This window comes from Lissotriton helveticus, chromosome 1_1 (genome assembly GCF_964261635.1).
Source record: "Lissotriton helveticus chromosome 1_1, aLisHel1.1, whole genome shotgun sequence".
Classification (NCBI taxonomy): Eukaryota; Metazoa; Chordata; class Amphibia; order Caudata; family Salamandridae; genus Lissotriton; species Lissotriton helveticus.
This window is the reverse complement of record NC_136057.1, coordinates 2,139,350,698-2,139,368,877: the sequence shown is the minus strand read 5'-3', so window position 1 is coordinate 2,139,368,877 and position 18,180 is coordinate 2,139,350,698. Positions and strand designations below refer to the sequence as shown.

The following is an 18,180-nucleotide window of genomic DNA, read 5'->3' as shown; positions in this document are numbered from 1 at the left end:
AGATGGCTCTTTACATAGTGGACCAAAGTGAGGTACACTATGTAAATAGTCCAGGCAAACCCCATTTGGCTGCCAGAGGCACAAATGATAACTCAAATGCTCTCTTTTGTGGTAGTGTGGGTGAGCAGCCATGCTTATCAGGGGTAGTGCTAAGCCTTTATTGCACATACAAAGGCCGTAAGTGACACACACACTCAATTAACAAAAATCCAACACCAATTTATAAAAAGAACACTTCTTTTTATATGAATTTAGATACCAAAATCCTTGGAATCGGTAAGTACTTTTCGAGTTATGATTTGTTATAAGTTTCAAAAGTTGACAGTACAATTCTGGAGCGCTAATGTTATCCTATGGGGAAAAACATGTTTTGCATTCGGGCACTTGTCAGCGACTTACAGGTCCCTTTTCCTGGACTTAAGGTGAGTAGGGTACAAGGTCCAAGGCCACACCAACGGGTCACCTTCGGCAGCATTGGGGCGGCAGGGTGCAGAAGTGTGTTACTGCATCGGGTGTCCCATACACTTCATGGGAGATCAGTCTGGTTAGAAAGAGGCTGCAAGGAGGGATTGTGGAGCCAGTCCAGGGGTACCAACGGGGGGCTTGACCATTGAGATGTTTGGGCACGTAGGTACACCGTTGGGCCACTTCTTTTTGCGTCAGGTGTGCATTCAGAAGTCACTCGCGGTTGGAGGGGAACTGCAGAAAGAGGCTGCAGGCGGAAAGTGGCCCAGGGGTTGGCTTGGCTGTTGTGGTCATAGGGTCCAGATTGCTCTTTCACCTCCCCCGGACTCGGGCTGTGGGCTGCGGGCGCAGAGACACTTTGAGGAGTTGGGTGGCGGCGGTCGGAGACTCACTCTTGGTCTTTGATTTGACAGGAAGGAGCAAATAGGACAGCTGGGCCACTCTCGGTGTGGGTCTCACTGTCCCTGAAGTCCCTCGACGTGCAGGTTGGTTTTTCTCGGCATTGGTGTCTGCACTGGACACAACAAGCCTTGGCTGCTGCAAGAGGTTAATACCCCAGGTATTGGTATTGTGCGGCTCCGGTCGGTCCTGGTGTCATTCTACTTGGAGGGAGGATGGGTCCGACCTGTAGGTCTACGGTGACCCCTTCCTAGGTGGCAGCAACTTCAATAGTCCTGATAGGCAGCAGGACGGTAAACCTGACCTTGCTTCTTTGGTGCCTGCGACTGCAGGGAGTAGCTACTCTGCTTCAACTGAGTTTCTCTGACGATTGGCAAAGCATGTGCAACCCTTTGTGTTTCTTGCAGTCTGCACAGCAGCAGGACAAGTCAGTCGTTCCTTGAGGGTCGGGAGCAGCAGGCAGACTAACAGGGTTGGTGCCATGTCAGTCGTGCTCCTCTGTTTGAGCATAATCCTAACTTAGAGGACCTCATTCCACAAAAAACAAGATGGTGGAATTTTCCTAGTCATGTACACTTCAGGTAGCCCACCTGAGGGGTTGGTACAAGCCTGAGGATGAACATGCCTCTTTATTGGCTAATATTCCTGCCTGTATTAGTGCCAGATGGACCCAGGGCAGGGGTGGAGTTTATTCTGTCTGGGTGAAGCCAAGGTCAGATATCAAAGGATGTGGAGGCCTGTGAAGCCTCCTGCCTTGATATGCAGATCACCAGTCATCCTGCATGGAGGACGTTACAACACCTTCTGCCAGAGCAGGCATTATGTCTGACCTCAGAGTGTGGGCTCGCCTCCAGGGGTCCAAAAACACGTCTATGGTGGCAGGCTGGACAGACCAGTCAGCCAACACACTAGAGGTCGGTAGATTTTCAGAGGGCACCTCTAAGGCACCTTCTGGGCACATGTATTAATACATCCATCACTGGTATCATTGTGGGTTTATTAATACAAAGTGTTTAATACCAAACACCATGGGTTTCAGTGAAGCCATTATGTAACTGGGAAACTAGTTTTGACCAGTGCCCAGTACATACCTTAAGATGGCTTCCCTCTTCACTTGTACTGTCAGAAGTTGAACTGTCCAGCACAGGGGTATATCTGCTCATGCAGATATGTCCTCACAAGTAAAACCATGCACCCTGGCTTAGGGCGGTAAGGCCTGCAGTAGGGATGACTTACAAATATTACATGCAGTGTTAAGAGCATGGCACACAGGGTTGTACCATGTTGTGTTTTCCCTTTTAGAGCTTCTTTGTTTGTGCTGGATCCCTTCGCATATGGCCAGGTCTAAACTGGGGTGGCATGGTGAGCAAAAGAATGATGGATTTAACCCAGATCTCTTGACCGGGGGTGAATGTTTTGATTTGTTCTGCATTCCGTCCATCAATTGTGTGTCTTTTGCGTTGGATCCCTTAGAGTGGCACAATATATGCTGCAACTCTTGGGGGAACTCTTTAGTACATATGCCCTAGGTACCAGGGGTACCACTTACTAGGGACTTATATAGGGGCTAAAGACCTGGTCAGTTGGGAATCAATTTACCAGTTAACTTGTACTAGGGAAAGAACACAGACACTGGAGACCTGGTTAGCAGTAACCCAGTGCACGTCAGTCAAAGTTGCATCAAATACCAGACAAAACGTGGAGTGACTACTGCAACAAAGGCCTAGTTGCCTACATAAATCCCACTTTCCAATTAATCTGCTTGATCTCTTTCCTAAACTCCCTCCTGTATACTCTTGTTAAGGAGTTCCTGGTGGTGAGGCCACTTTTTTTATTTTTTTTAAACATTTTCATGAGAAACAAATAGCAGCGTTATTGACAATACATAGACATCTCAGCAGGAGGCACAAACCTTTGGCATTATGTGACAATCTGCAGTCCTCCCGTAGCCCAACCTATCAAACCGTACAGGAATCTTAAACGTGTAATGAGGGTCACCATCTTCTCTTCCGGTTAGGGGGCGCTATCTGCGCACATAGTTTTGCTAGATCAAATATTACATTACCATGTCATCACCCGTATCCTCCAACCTTGCTTGTCTCTCCCTTCTGAGATCTATCGTGGGGGAGATGCAGTTTTCACCCCTGTATTTATTTCAATGTCCCCACTTGTGATTCCATTTACGTGGGCAGCCTCTCTCTTTATATACCGCTTTTTCCGCTACCATTGCATGGTTCATGTCTTTAGCCCAGTCACGTAGTTGTGGTACAGTGTCCGCCCCCCACTTTTGTGCAATGTTTGGTTTTGCTATACTCCACTCCATAGTGGCCCGTTATTGTTCAGCTTGGGTGAGGTCTGTTGCCTCCCAGATGTTCAGGAGACACAATTTGGGAGATGGCTGTATGGGTTTGTCGCAAGTCCTTACCAACTGTCGGGTGACGTTTGTCCAATACTGTTGTATATGGGACCATTCCCATAGAATGTGTATGAATGAGCCAATTTGGTTTCAGTGTCGCAGGCAGAGCATGTCTGGTCTCCTACCTAGTTTAAATAAAAGTTTGGCATCAAAGTACACCCAATGGATCTTAAGCTGAACCAGTCGAAGACGCATCGGAATAGCCTCTAAGGTATCCCTTTTTCTTCCGAAACTCTGAAACTTCTTCTGTCTTCCCTTGTGCCTAGGCCTATCGGTCTCTGTAGCAGAATTTCAGGTCCCTAGGGAATAGCGGTATGTGTTCTTTGCAGGCAAGCAGCATGACAAACCGTATTTAAAACACTCAGCTGCTGAGGTGCAGTCCCTATCCAAGCCCCTGTGTTCTATTTTGGGAAGCCCAGGACTGCCCGGTAAAGACATGAAGAAGAGAGGAATTCCCACAGATAGATTTGTGTATTGCTGCATTCCTGTGAGTTAGGTGGGGACACACTGGAGGGAAAAGGAAGGGACTCCCTTTCCATCTCAAAAGAGTGCTCTTTGGTTTAGTGATGGATCACAAGCAATCTCAGGAAAGGAGAGGATTCTAATAAGAGAATCATTAAGTGTAAGGCTGGGCTCTGGGATTAACCTCTTGATGCACATATCACTGTGGCTGCCATCCAGGTCTAAACTCTGGTCACACCCATGAATGGTGGTGTGGTGTAGTGGACAGTGAGCTGCTGTGACAGACATCTCCATGAAGGAAAATGAAAAGGAGAAGGGCTCACTTCAAAAGAAGTAGAACCCCAACATAAAACCTCCAGACCCTAAATCATATTTGTTTTCTGGAAAAGGACTAAAAGGAGGGGAGATTAAGTCCCCAAACAATTGTCATCTGCCAAGCAGCCAGGCGGGCTATGTGAGTAGGGAAAGCTCTGCAAGAGTTCTGCTTGTGACCAGGACTTGGGGCCGAGGCCTGCTAGTCTCCCTTTTGGGTTAGGGTACATCAGCCAGGGAAACTAAGACCACCTCCCCTGGAGCCTGGAGGAAAAGCGCCTGCCTGCCTGCTTGCCAAGACCAGTGTGCCTTTGAGGAAGAGGAGAGCGTTAAGTGTGTTTCTTGCAGGTATTCTACATTTACCCCTTCTTTTAATAAACAGTTTGTGAAAACTTACATTTGCCCTGTATTCTATTTGTTTATTAATATATATTATTTATATATAATATTGTGTTGGCAATCGTACATAACTCAGAATGTATCAACACTTTTACACACATATAAATGTTGTTTTATATCAGTTCAAGGCTTCCTGTAAAAATGAACATGTATGCTAAATTTTGTGGCTGTGATAGACCGAGAAATAGAGAAGTCTTGGGGCTCAGGGTTGTACCTTGCACATTCCCTAACAGCAAAAACACATTTTCAGGCCTGGCAAGTGAAAGTGAGATTTTCTGAGACTAATGAGGCTAGTCATATATGTGATGTCTTCCCCCTGATTCGCAACTCTAGATATACATAAATCTTTTTTACTTTAATAACTCCAAAACTACTGAACAGATTTACACCAAATTACAAAAAGCACTTGTTCTGGACTAAGATCTAGCTTTCTGCTAAATTTGGTGTAATTTTGTTCAGCGGTTCGGGCTGTAGACGTGTCTAAAATCCCTATGGGAAACTGCATGGGGTAAACGCGTTTTGGGTCCCCCCTTTTCCCCAGCCCCCACTTTGACAGATCTCCCTGAAACTGTATAGACCGCAGCCTAAGTGACTGGCAAACTACTTTTGGACATTTCGTGAAGATTTGTGAAATGGTGCTAAATTTATTCACAAAACAAAAAACGCTTTCCCTATGGAAACTAGGTCGTAACTATAACTACCTACTGGTGACCACCAGTAGAATAAATATATACATATCTCCCTACTCCTCTCCCAACACTTCAAAGAGCAAAGTATTCAGTATCCAGCTATTTCATTTATTTTGCATAAAGTGCAGTGGTATAAGACAACAGTGTCTCACACTGACCGACACATTTCGACTACTAAGTCTTTGTTACACCTTTTATACACTAGCCCATTAAATGCATTATGGGGTATCATGGGAACTATAATCCCACTATAATCCCACATACATCATAGGTCACCCCACGGAAGCAAATATATTAATCATTAGGCAGTTTTGCAGGTATTTAATATATGCAAGCATGATTATTATTCATTTTCGGAAAGAAAACATTACAATATGAGATGAAAACAATTGTCCCAACATTGTCAAAAATTCAAATGTATAGTCTCTGCTTAATGCGTATATGGGATTTAGAAAATGAAGAACCCAAGAACAATTGTACGGTGCTCAATTTACAATGTAGGTCTTTCTGAGCGCTCGTTTGAGATGTCACTGTACATCAATGTGAATTTAAAAAGAATACTAAGTGACAATGCTGGTTTGCATCAAACTCTATTTGGACTTAGGGCTTCTCACCATGTTGTTTTTTTTAACATATTATATCTTTTACATTTTTACTGCACTGTTCATCTCCCCTCTATTCCATGTCCGGAATCTAAAGGTTTTCAGCGTACCTATGTGTATGAATCTGTTCCGTTGGGCACTCGAGTCCACTGCACCATGATTTTGGCTCGGGTGCCTCTGCCCAGTGTACTTGTCTTGCATAGATATTTTTCCCATTATGATAACTATTTGTCTACTTTTACTTCTTGGGCATGCAAAGCTTTTTGAACAATAAAAATCCACAACAAACCCTACCACAGTACCGAAGACCAACATTCTCTATCCATAAATAAACGTACAACACACTATTTGTATCCACTAATTGAAATTGATTTAAAGGAGGAGAAAACCTCGAAATCCAGCTGCCTCAGTATTTACCAGAATTATTGTCCTCTAAATCGGAGTACACTCAGATGGATGTTCTCTGTACCACACTCTAACCTTTGTTGGCCAGGTCCGTGGTTCAGCATTTAAATTAGGTTGTCTATATATCCAGGAGTCATGGTCAGTGGATCATGGTCACCCTCTGGAGGGTAGTCCTGGTCTGGTTTAGAAGACAAACCTTGTCTGTTGCATCCATGGATTCTTCCTTTGTGTTTTGTTCATGTAGACTCGCTGATGCTACAACCATCTGTTCCCTCCCCTGCTGTGCTGTTGACACATTGGTCAATTAGAGCCTGTTCCCTTGGTCTGACTTTTCTTTGGCCTCTGAGTTTGTCACCTGTCAGTGGAGTTCTTAACTTGAGTTTCAGCTTCATAAGCTTCAAATCATTCTCCCACTTCTTGCGGGTCTGTAAAGCACCGCATCACATTGCCCACCACTACTTTTAGTTTGGCAGGAAACATTAGGGCCTATATCTGTCCACTGTCTCTGAGTTTTTATTTTTGCTTTGAATGATGCTTTCTCTTGTTGCACTGCAACTCTGACATCTGGGAGTATCCTCATTTTACTATTTCCAATTACTTTCATTTTTTTTTTCAGAAGTAGGCAATGGTCTTAGTAACTCAACAGCTGTACCATAACTGGCTGTGGGGGCGCTCCGATTAGTGCTGGCTTGGCCACACACTACGTGCTCTTTCCTGGGAATAGACTGAGGATAGCCCTTCTGTTGTCATCATAGCCAACCATATTTACAAGAACGTTACCATGTCTGTTCCATCTACTTCCTTTGGCTATCCAGCCACTCGGATGGTATTCCTCCTGACGGTGACTACCAGTCAGCATTCAGGTACCTGACTCACTCAGTGAGGTCCTGTACCTGCTTGCACAGATCCTATGTCATGGGCTGTAGTTAAGTCAGTGTAGTTTCTGCCCTCTTGATATAAAAGGAGACCCCTTTTGCACATAATTTAGTGTTGGTTCAGTATGTGAAAAGTTGATGTATTGTGGATTATTCCAACGATTCACTTGTGGCCTGGAACACATAGCTTGAAAGTGTTCTCCACGACTTTAGATTCTTTTCAACAATATGATTCCTCTTTTTGGGACACTGTACAATCTGTTTGTCAATTTGCTATGTATGTACGTTATATATTTACTGTTAAATGATTTTGGTTTTTAAGAAAATGTTTCTCCTTTTACATTAAATGTTCATTCTGGACTTAAGTGTGCTATATGTTTGTTCCACATAAAGTGATTGCCAAAGTTCTGTTTGTCTCATAGTAAATATGTGCTTACATGAATATCCGGTTGGGCGATTGTCTTTACTTTGATATGTAAACCCAGGTCCTGCTCATTCATGGGTAGCTCTTGTTGCATGCATTATTACCCTCTGGAAGATGTCATAAGCTCTAGACCAACGTTCCTAAATTTCTGTATTTATTTCTTGATTGCAGTAAACGTATCCAGTAATTCTAACCTTTTATTTTCTCTTGTAATGAGAAATCATACTTGTGCATATCTGCAGGAGTTATTGGACGTAAAATCCTCTATCAGTTAATATGTGTAAGATGCCGTGCCAAGGAAAATGCTCAGTGGTACTGGTAAATTATATGCAGAGTGCAGCACAGTAGCATACACCTTTTGAAGTTTTGTTCAGTGTATCCCATTTATGCCCCATTCAGATGCATGATTACTATTTACATTAACTTGTTTGTTCCAGCAAACTTTGGAAGAGGAGTTGTTCAAGGAAGAGGATTTCAATCTGTTAGTTCATCGGCGTATCCCGCCGCTGCAGGGAGAGGGAGTCACGTCGCCTTTTTGATCGAGTCCAGACCAGGCGAATCGTTTTGTTTCTTAAGGCATTTTGCCGCCCCTTTTGGCTGAAGCTGCCTTCCAGAGTTCGTTCACCCCGGTATTTTTTTTCCCCGCTCTCAGAGGGATTACTCGGAATTTTATCGCAAGGTTGCCTAAATTTGTTTCCTGATTATCCATGTGTTAATTTGGCCTCCTGAAAGCTTGGTCTCCAGGCTTCATCGGAACAGCTGAGAGTCCATCCTTTAGGCTCATTATTGCTTCATTCAAGTACTTGACCTGCATTGGGCACTTCAGTTCCCTCCCTGAGTCTTTTCCGGATGGTCAATCAACCCTTCAAATTCTGATGACCGGGACACTGGTTGCCTTTCAAGTTTATTTATGTACCTGATTTCCATTTATATCCTTGGTCCCGTTGTTGAGGGCTTTTTTGAATATCGACTTTTGCTGCTGCTAGGACCGCTTCCCAGGACCCCTTGTCAGACGACATTCATTGTATCTGCATACTCTATTCCAAGTGCGCCCTGATGAAGGAAGCCTGTATTGGCACTTGTCCGAAACGCGCGTCGGCGCTTTTTTGTGTGGTGTGATATGTATGGGAATGTTTGTGCATGTATCTGATGGTATAACAGGTATGCTTGAATAGACGAGTGAATGTACTGTGTGCCTCCTTTAAATATTATTGTGTGTCCTAGTCTTGCTATTTTGTATATGATTGAGAAATGTCTTTCAGATGTTATTACACTGTCTAAACGAAATTAGTTTTCTATGAAAATGATTTATATATATATATATATATAAAAAATAAACCTAAAAAAACTTTTTGGAATATTTTTGTTTTTGTTGTGATTATGTGGGCAAGTTAAAAGTGAAAACAGAAATTTGTTCTCATGGTATCTAGGGAACACCCGTCTCATGTTTTTTTCGCTAGTCATAAGCTCTTTCTTGAATGCAGTAAACGTATCCAGTAATTTTAACCTTTTATTTTCTCTTGTAATGAGAAATCATACTTGTGCATATCTGCAGGAGTTATTGGACGTAAAATCCTCTATCAGTTAATATGTGTAAGATGCCGTGCCAAGGAAAATGCTCAGTGGTACTGGTAAAAGATATGCAGAGTGCAGCACAGTAGCAGACACCTTTTGAAGTTTTGTTCAGTGTATCCCATTTATGCCCCATTCAGATGCATGATTACTATTTACATTAACTTGTTTGTTCCAGCAAACTTTGGAAGAGGAGGAGTTCAAGGAAGAGGATTTCAATCTGTTTCAGGCCGCAGGCCAGAAGTGTTTAGATGAAGGCTACACAACTCAAGTGTTAGAAATTATTCAAGATGAGAAAAACAAGGCAAGTGAAACTGTTTTTACATACTATGTCACAGTAGAATATGCCACCTTACCACATATGTTTTCTTTCTGCATGCAATTACAAGGCAGTCCTTACAACAACCGCATTGTAACAACGCATGCCATTACTCCGCAACTCAGACCAATGACTTAATCTCTGTGGTGCGCTGGGTGTTGGAATAGTATAATTTACTATTCCAACTCTAGTCGGTGCAACAGTAGGGAAGGTGTTGGATTTTAAATCCAACACCTTCTGACCCCAGAGCAAGTCGCTGTTCAGACTTGCAGAGTAATGGCATGTGCTGTAACAACGTGGTCATTGTAACGACGGAGTTGTAATTGCATGCGCTGTTCCGGATTCGGGGTAAACTGTTTACCGTCACGAATATGCCACCTTACCACATATATCAATATAACCCACCAATACTGACATTCAATTTTAACCATGAAAACAGGTTGCCAAACAGCAATGTTCTTAACACACGTAATTAAAAAAAATATCTTCTTGTCAAAGGGATGAGATGCCTCAGAAAAATACTTGTCTGTTAAAAAAAAAATTGGAATTGTACTATTTGGTGCGATACTGCGAGATGACAAATTAGGGCGGCAGTCTCATTATGTCAGAGCTCTGATAATAACTTCTCTGTTATGCCAGGGCTCATATAATGTCAGGATTTGCATTCCGATAAGGCTCTGATTATGCCACCTTTTTGATTATACCAGAAGCTGAACATACCAAGACTGTTGTATCAAACCTTTGACCATTGAAAGCCTCTGCATATGCAAAGGCTCAGTTAATGAATTGGCTTTGTGTATAGGTCAGGTTTCTGATCAAGGTAGAGCTCTGCTATAATCACACTTCTAGAATAATGAAAGTGCTGACGTATTCAGAGATCAGAACATATAATTGTTGTAGTTAAACCGTTGCTTTCTTTCAAAGCTTCTTTCTAGCTTCTTGTAAATTCCTCTAGCAAATTTGCTATTTAATCATGCATTTTATTTGACTAAACCTATATTATACTTGCAGTCCACTGTCTAGGATCACTCTGTCTAGGAAACTCGCAGTCTGACCTTGACCACATAAAGTAGTTAATGGACATATCATTTTATCTGTGCTTCATTTCCCTTGTTCACCCTAATTTGGAACATCTATCTAGTTGGACATTTCCATCTTTCATTCAACTAAATGACCTCTGCAAGTTTACGCCGAATTCAAGATGCTATGGGCCTGTTCTCTAAGCAATTTAAATGTGTAAATTTGATTTTTCACTCATGAAACCATTTATTTGCGTGAAGAAGGCTGGAGCAAATACATCCCTGTATATTTTCTTGCAAAAATGGAATTCATACGTTTGCCAGGTTTCTAGCCCAACTTCTGTAAACTCGAACAAATTCCTAAAAGTCATAACTCTGCACCCATGCTAGATCTTGGACATGCAGGTGTACTTTTGTAACTTTCTTTAAAAGTTGTCCATTATAATTTTACAGTGATTGCCTTTATTAAACAATGCTATCTAGAAAGGATATTTAAAATGCTCTTTGCACAGTGATTTAGCACAACTGGCTGTAAGTTTCCTCAATGTTTTTTCAAGTTGCAAATATTTTTTGGGGACATTTTATTTTGAAAGCAAACAAATAGAATGATAGTTTAGGGATAATATGTAATATTAATCCTTTTTTTTTCAAGTTGAACATATTTTGGCAGGATATCTTATTTTGAATACAATCACCAATATTGGTTTCTTTCTTCTGCATATATTCAAGGAGTATTCTAGGAACATAAGAAAGAATATCAAAGAGTTAAATTGTGCAAACACTTGTATGTGTTTATGTATTTGAACCAGTGTCACTATTGCAAGCTGAGCTTACAGGTGACTGTATTTTCTATGAGTGCTTGCCATAACAGTAAAGCCTTTGTTTTAGTGAATCGTATATACAGTTTTTGAACAACTTCTACAAATGGATTGATATCTTAACTTAGCAGCAGACATTCCTTTTCCACAGCCATACCGTGGCACTGTAAACTGGCAGCCAAAGGGTTTATGATGCAGTGGGTAAGATTACTTTTCCAGTGTTAAAAAAGAAAGCCAAACATTGGTAAAGCTAATAGGTCTTACCTTTAAAGTCTCAGTGCTAAGTTATTGGCTTTTCTAGTGCTTGCTTGTAAAACATTGTTAAAAAAAGAAAACAAGATACTGGAGGAAAACCAAACACTTATTTTAAGGTGCAGATATATGGGCCTCTGGTATGAGAGACATTTTTCTCTAACCTCCAATAACTGTTTTCACCCCTGTCCCCTTCTTGGAGTCTAGACCTTCTTTAGCCAACAGATTTTATTCTAGGCTTAATCTTTTTAGTTTAACTACCCAGTGAATTGTAGTAGCCACCCAACATTGTTTCGCTCAGGACCTGATCTGATTATGTGACTTGCATGCCACATAGTGTTTCAAAGTGGCCGCAGAATGATAGGATTTAATGCTATAAAACTCTAAACATAAAAAAGTATTTACTGAAAGCCTTGCCATTAATACTGAGCTAATTCCCACTTTTTTTGCTCGACGCCGATGCTCTTATGGCACAAGCCTTTGATAGGCTCTAAGGTGTGAGCAGCAGAGTCCATTACTATGAGAAATTGTGTTGTTGGTTGACTGGGACGTGAGCCCTGGTCATACAGCAACCACAGTTTCTCACATTGGTGATCAGCGGTGAAGATTTGGACTTGTGTTTTTGGAGTGCCATAAAGTAGTTTTGTGTTACACTGCCAATCTCATATCTGAGACCAATTTGAATTTAAATTATCCTTGATTGGCCTTTTTGCTTTCCACATCCTCTCCCTGACTGTTTTACCTGGAACCACACCTGCAAGGATGGAATTTGAGCTAGACAAGATGGATGTTTATGTTCGGCTCAGCTCACGGAGTTCTGCAAGGAGAAGTGACTTCCAGCAAGGAGTACGACCAGGAAGGTGGAACTCCAAATGTGCTGTGGGGCCTGGGTGGAAGCCCACCAGTCATTGGTTGCAGCCAACGTAGGGGATGATGAGAAGGAAAGGGAAGGAGACAGCCTTTAGCTGAGGGGGATGACGTGACCCCTGAGCAAAGAGCAATGTGTCTTCTCGAGGCCTATTCCCAGAGGAGCTGACGGACAGGAACGCAGAGAGGGAGTTTAGGTTGCAGATGGCCCAGTTGACAATAGAGGAGATGAAACGGTCCATGGCGGCTGAACATGAACTGACCATGGAAGCAGAGCAAAAGAAACTTGCCATGGAGGCAGAAGAAAAAAAGATGCCTCAGAAGCGGAGCCTTCAGAGAGTTGGGCATAAGGGAAAGAGTCCAGCAATGTTGGTGGCAGCATACCTGCATTGTCCTCTGGACATGAAAGGGTCCCTATTCCCAAAGGACTAGCGCATGACTTTGCTGTAGGGGACAAAACTGACAAGTGGTTTGAAGCTGATGAGGTGGTTTTGCAGATGCACAGGATCCATGAGGAGGGTAGGAGGGCTAGCCTCTAGAAGCACATAACTGGTGAGGGATGTCCTACTGGTCCTTGATAAGGGGGACAGGATGAAGTATCACTCCATGAAGGACACTCTTTTCGGAAAGTATGGCCTCACCCCTCAGAAGTACAAGCAGAAGTTTAAGGACAGCTGTTAGTCTGACCAATTGTACTGGGTGGATTATGTGGACTACTTTTGCAAGGCACTAGATGGTTGGGTGAAGGGCAGTGAAGTGAAGGATTATCACAGGCTGTACAATTTTGTTTGTGAAAAAGCATGTGTTGAGTCCTTGTTTCGCAGATCTGCACCAGCATCTGATTGATAGGAAGCTTGTTGATCCCAGGGAGCTTGACAAGGAGTTGGACCGCTGCTCTGCACCACATAAGAAGGTATCTAGGGTGGATCACCACAAGGGTGGGCAGGGTCACCTCCAGAAAAAAGAGGGTGAGAACAAAACTAAAACAGGAAATTCTCAAAAGGTACCCTAAACTAGCTATAAAGGTCAGGACTCCAAACCCCCTCCTGAACAGAAGAAGAAATGGTTCCCTGATAGAGGGTGCCTTCTCCTAGGACCTACTAAGTGAAATGAGTGTCAACAGGTAGGGCACTAGAAGGGCGGATGCTAAGTTTCTCAAGTAGGCACAACCCCCAACTAGTGGGCAGACACCTGGGTTGGTTAGTGTAGCTCTTTGGGAGGAGATTGACCCAGTAGTTTGAGGGGCAGCTTAGAGGTTACCCTAGTGTGCAGCGGCTTTTTCTTTGAGGGTGGTGGACAGTCGCACCCCTGCCTGCTGTGAGCAGCGCAGTGTTGAAAATAAAATGGCAATGAAAGGATTTCATTGGCATTTTATTTTTAACCAAGACGTGCCGCAGCCACCAGTCTCCCTTTGAGCCAGGAGGGCGTGTCCTGACTGTGCTCTGCTGCTAATTGGCAGCAGGGGGACTGGAGTAGTGGTGGCCACACACTTCAAAGTGCCGATGTCACTTTGGCAAGCAGTCTTGCGCTGGCCAAAATGAAAGGCAGACTTTGAAGCTGTCCACGCAGCTGACTTAGTCAAAGCACAGCCCTCTAGGGCCTGGGGAAGTGTTAGGCAACCCGCTCCATCCAATCCAGTATCTGGCTTGGTTAGGCGGGGGGTTCTTTATTCCACAGGCTTCGGAAGGACAGCAAGGAGAACGAGGAGCCCGCGGTAGGTGCAGTTTATTTTTATTTCATTAATATAATGTGTAATGCTTTACGGTTTGTTTTATTTTCGAGGGTGGGGTTGTTTTTTATTTGGGTTTTGGAGGGAGTTTTCTTTTTACTATGGGTTTTTTGTTGGGAGGGGAAAATTTGTTTTTGGTAGGTGGAGGGGCACTTTACTTGCCCCATCACTTTGAACGGACACCAGCCGCTCCTGCTGCCGTCCCTGGGTGACGGAGAGATGGTGCAGAGAACTTACATGCCTAGTAACATTAGGAAATACAGGCAATGGGTCACCGTCAATGGGCAGAGAGTGGAGGCTCTGAGAGACACTGTATTCAGCATGACTACTATCAGATGTCGTCTGCTCACCTCAGAGCAGGTAGTCCCTAATGCATTCCACCAGATTGTTGCAGCCGACAACTATGAGAGGCAATACCCAGTAGCTCAGGTTTCTTTGGAGTGGGGCTGTCTCCTGTTCCTTGAAGAAAGATGTGAGTCCATCCATGCCTGTGGGTATCTGCTTGGCAATGATAAAGAGCATACCAACTTGAAGGAGGTGCAGCTCAGATCGCACTTGGAGATGTTAGGCTTTCCTGAGTTGGTGTGCCTGGCCACACGGTCCATGGCCACCCGAGAAGGTAGTCAGGAGTACCTGAAGCCTGAAAGAATGGCCCAGATGCCTGCCAAAAAGAGTGTGGGCAAGGGGAGAGGAAAACCTGCTCCTGAAACTCCCACGGTCCGAGAGGTGACTGAGTCTGAGGATGAAGTCCTGGAACCTACAAGGGAGGACATTGCTGCCCTGAGGAACCTACTTGAACTGACTAGTTAGCAGAAGGAAGGGGGTCCCATCAGGGAGCAGTTCTGCAAAACTCAAATGAAGTGCCCTACTCCTGATGGCCTACAGCAGCAGGCTGAGGGCCAGCCAACTGGCGACACCTCTGGTGATCACCTGATTTACTTGGAGAATGATCTCCTGTTTAGTTAGACTAAGGTTCCTGAGACTGGTGCAACCCATGTTGATGGTCCCCCAGCATGCCACAGGGCCTTACTACTGGAGCTGACTCGTGATGTTCTCCTAGCAGGAAATCTAGGGAAGGATAAGGCATTTGAAAGGCTTGTTACCCACTTTTACTGGCCCCGGATGAGGATGGCCTTGGATGCATTCTGCAGGTCAAGCCCTACTGCCATGCCAGTGGCAAGTCAGAAGAGAAGTGCAACGCTCCCCTACAGCCATTTCCTGCTGTTGGCTCTTCCTCTGAACCAACGGGACCTCATTCTTGTCCTCCGGCCCCCAAGACAGCCCTTGGCAACAGGTTCATCCTTGTCTTGGTGGAGCATGCCACCCAGTACCTGTAGGATGTACTGCAGTGGCCAGGGAGCTGATGGGGTTCTTTACCCATGTGGGGTTCCCAGAGGAGGTTGTATCTGACTGGTGTACCAACTTCATCTCTACATACATGAAGTCCATATGGAAGGAGTGTGGGATAACCTCTACTCCTTACCACCCCCAAATTAATGAACTTCTTGATATGGTCAACAAAACCCTAAGAGGGATGATCATGAGCCTGTCAGAAGTGGGACGTCCTCCAGCCATGCCTTTTGTTTGCCTACAGGGAGATACAGCAGATGGGGGTTGCTTTAGCCTCTTTGAACTTCTGTACAGGCATCCTGTGAGAGGACCACTGTCTGGTGAAGGACGCCTGCAAGCAAGCTCCTATGAAGGTCCTCAAGGCGGTGGTCAGCTACATGCTGGAACTCTGTATCCAAATTAAGCTCTTCTGGAAGAAAGCTATAGAGCATCTAGAAGCCAGCCTTGAGGTCATGAAACAGTGGTATGATCAAAAGGCCACTGTGGTTGAGTTTCAAACTGGCCAAAAGTGTGGGTTATGGAGCTAAGGGTTTAGCATGTTAATTGCCTCAAATGTTTCTTCAAGAGTCCAGAGGTAACCATGCTCCTGGTCACGGACGATGGAGTGGAGGAGGAGAGTAAACCTCTCCCTATCTAATTTCTTCCATTTAGAAGGATTGGTCAGTTGAGTGTGTTGGCTTACCCCTACCCTGACTGCGGCGCAATACACAGCAGAACCAACACATCACTGTTGCTGCGGGGGTCTCCTCCATTGCAAAGACCCACATCACATTCCGCCATCTCATCGGAACCAATGTTGACCGACGCATACTTCATCGACGGCAGCCTCGATGATGGACTCCGCATAGCAGCCTTGCAGCTCCTCGGAACAGACACATCCTCAACAGTGGACTTCGCACCACACGTCCTCGTCGATGGGCTCCTCGATGACAACACAGGACCACGCATTGCAGCTTTGCTGCATCTCGTAAGCGAAGCATCGCTTTGGTTATAAGACGTGTCTTCGACGTGAACCCTCGCAGCTTAACGCATACCTGGATTTAAGATACTTTGTTCAGCAGACCTGACTGGGTCCCTGTAGCCTACCCGTGCTCCATCGTGGTCGGCCTGAACTTGTGAAGTTGTCACAGCCTAGCGCGATCAGATATCCACAGTTGGAGCTTTGCACTTTTTAGCGATGTTTTCATAGAAATGTTCAAACTTGCATATCACCGGTTCTGCTGATTGGATTTCTGTTGTGTCGGGCTTGTTTTTTTAATTAAAAATAACTCTGTTTATATTCTGGTGTGGGATCCTTTTGTGTGGTGTTTTCACTTTATTAATGTTTGAAGTGTTACACAAATACTTTATACATTGCCTCTAAGTTAAGCCTGACTGTTCTGTGCCAAGCTACCAAACGTTTGAGCACAGGTTAATTTAGGGTTTGCTTATGCCTCACCCTGATGAGAATTGTGGTTGCTGCTTGACCAGGGCTTTTTTCAAGGCCATTGAAGATGCTTTTGAACCTAGAGACAAAGACCAACTCAGGTAATTTCTAGGTGTGGCAGAATACTATGCAAAGTTTATTCCATCGTTTTCTGTCAGAACTAAAAACATGAGGTAGTTAATTTAAAAAGAAAACAATTTGTATGGGACAAAGAATGTGTAGTGGAATTTAATGATTTGAACTACGCCCTTGTGAAAGCCCTGGCTTTAGCATTGTTTCATACTAATTGGGATTCTGTATTATGACTGATGCAAGCAATGTGGGATTGGTGCAGTTTTGTTACAGGATCAAATGAGTAAACTGGTAACTATTGCATTTGCACCAGGACCACTGAGCGGGGCAGAACTAAAAAAAATCAACACTGAAATAAGAGACCCTAGTATGTTGATGGGGCATAACATATTTTAGAAATGATGTGTATGGCACAAGATTTAGAGTAAGAACTGTTGATCAAACTTTGGTGGACTTGTTTACCACTAAGGGTTATAGGAGGGCATCAACAAGAGTTGCCGGATGGCAGTATAAATTACAAGAGTTTCATTTTCACGTGGAATATGTTCCAGGAGTCAGAAATGTTTTGGCAAATTGTTTATCTTGTCTTTCTGTTAGTTAGTGTGATGATTCTCAGTTAAATGATTGTAACATGGATGGAGTAATTTCAGTTTGCGAAGTGTCAAGTGGTTATATCTCTGAAATGCAATGGAGAGATGCTTGTGTGAAGGATTTAGAAAAGCAAACAATTTTTAGACTTTTTTCATAACTTATTTTATTGAGTTTAATGGTACATATTGGGCGCAGCCCGAAGCATACATTTTGGATACATTTCGAATGCGATAGTGTAATGGTTTGCAGTCTGGTTCCGCAGGAGCGCCAGGAACCCGGAGAATAATCCTCAGCCTTCCCCTACGGCCTTTCGACTCTATCAGACTCTAGAGTACTGAATGGCTCGCCAGGGGAAAACAGGGAAACAAAACAAGGGAAGGTTGGGGAAGACAGTAGGTCTTGACTGTGGACTTCAGAGTGGACGTTTGGTGAAACACAGGCTGTAAGGGAAGGAATATATTACCATCTACACTTGAAAAGAGTACAACGTATTTGCATAATGTCTATTACATAAATAAGAACATCACCTACCACAACTAAACATCTGTACTGTTGGATATGGTTGAAGGGTAGAAGAAGGTGTTCGTGTTTCTGTGCACAATAAGACAAAAGATAATCAAAACTCTATTCCAACCTACTTTATCATGTGAAAGGAAATAGTGTAGAAATCTCACTGTGTTAGCTTCTGGAAAAAACTGGAAGAACATCCAATTCTCC

At 43.7% G+C, this 18,180-nt stretch overlaps 1 protein-coding gene across 1 annotated transcript in view; it reads left to right on the top strand.

Moving 5' to 3' along the window:
* GLMN (glomulin, FKBP associated protein) overlaps nt 1–18,180 on the top strand; it is a 394,839-nt gene that overhangs the window by 48,492 nt on the left and 328,167 nt on the right. The window contains exon 5 of the mRNA XM_078646323.1: nt 9,199–9,324. Within this exon, the coding sequence (XP_078502449.1) occupies nt 9,199–9,324 (126 nt within the window). The remainder of the gene's footprint in view (nt 1–9,198; nt 9,325–18,180) is intronic.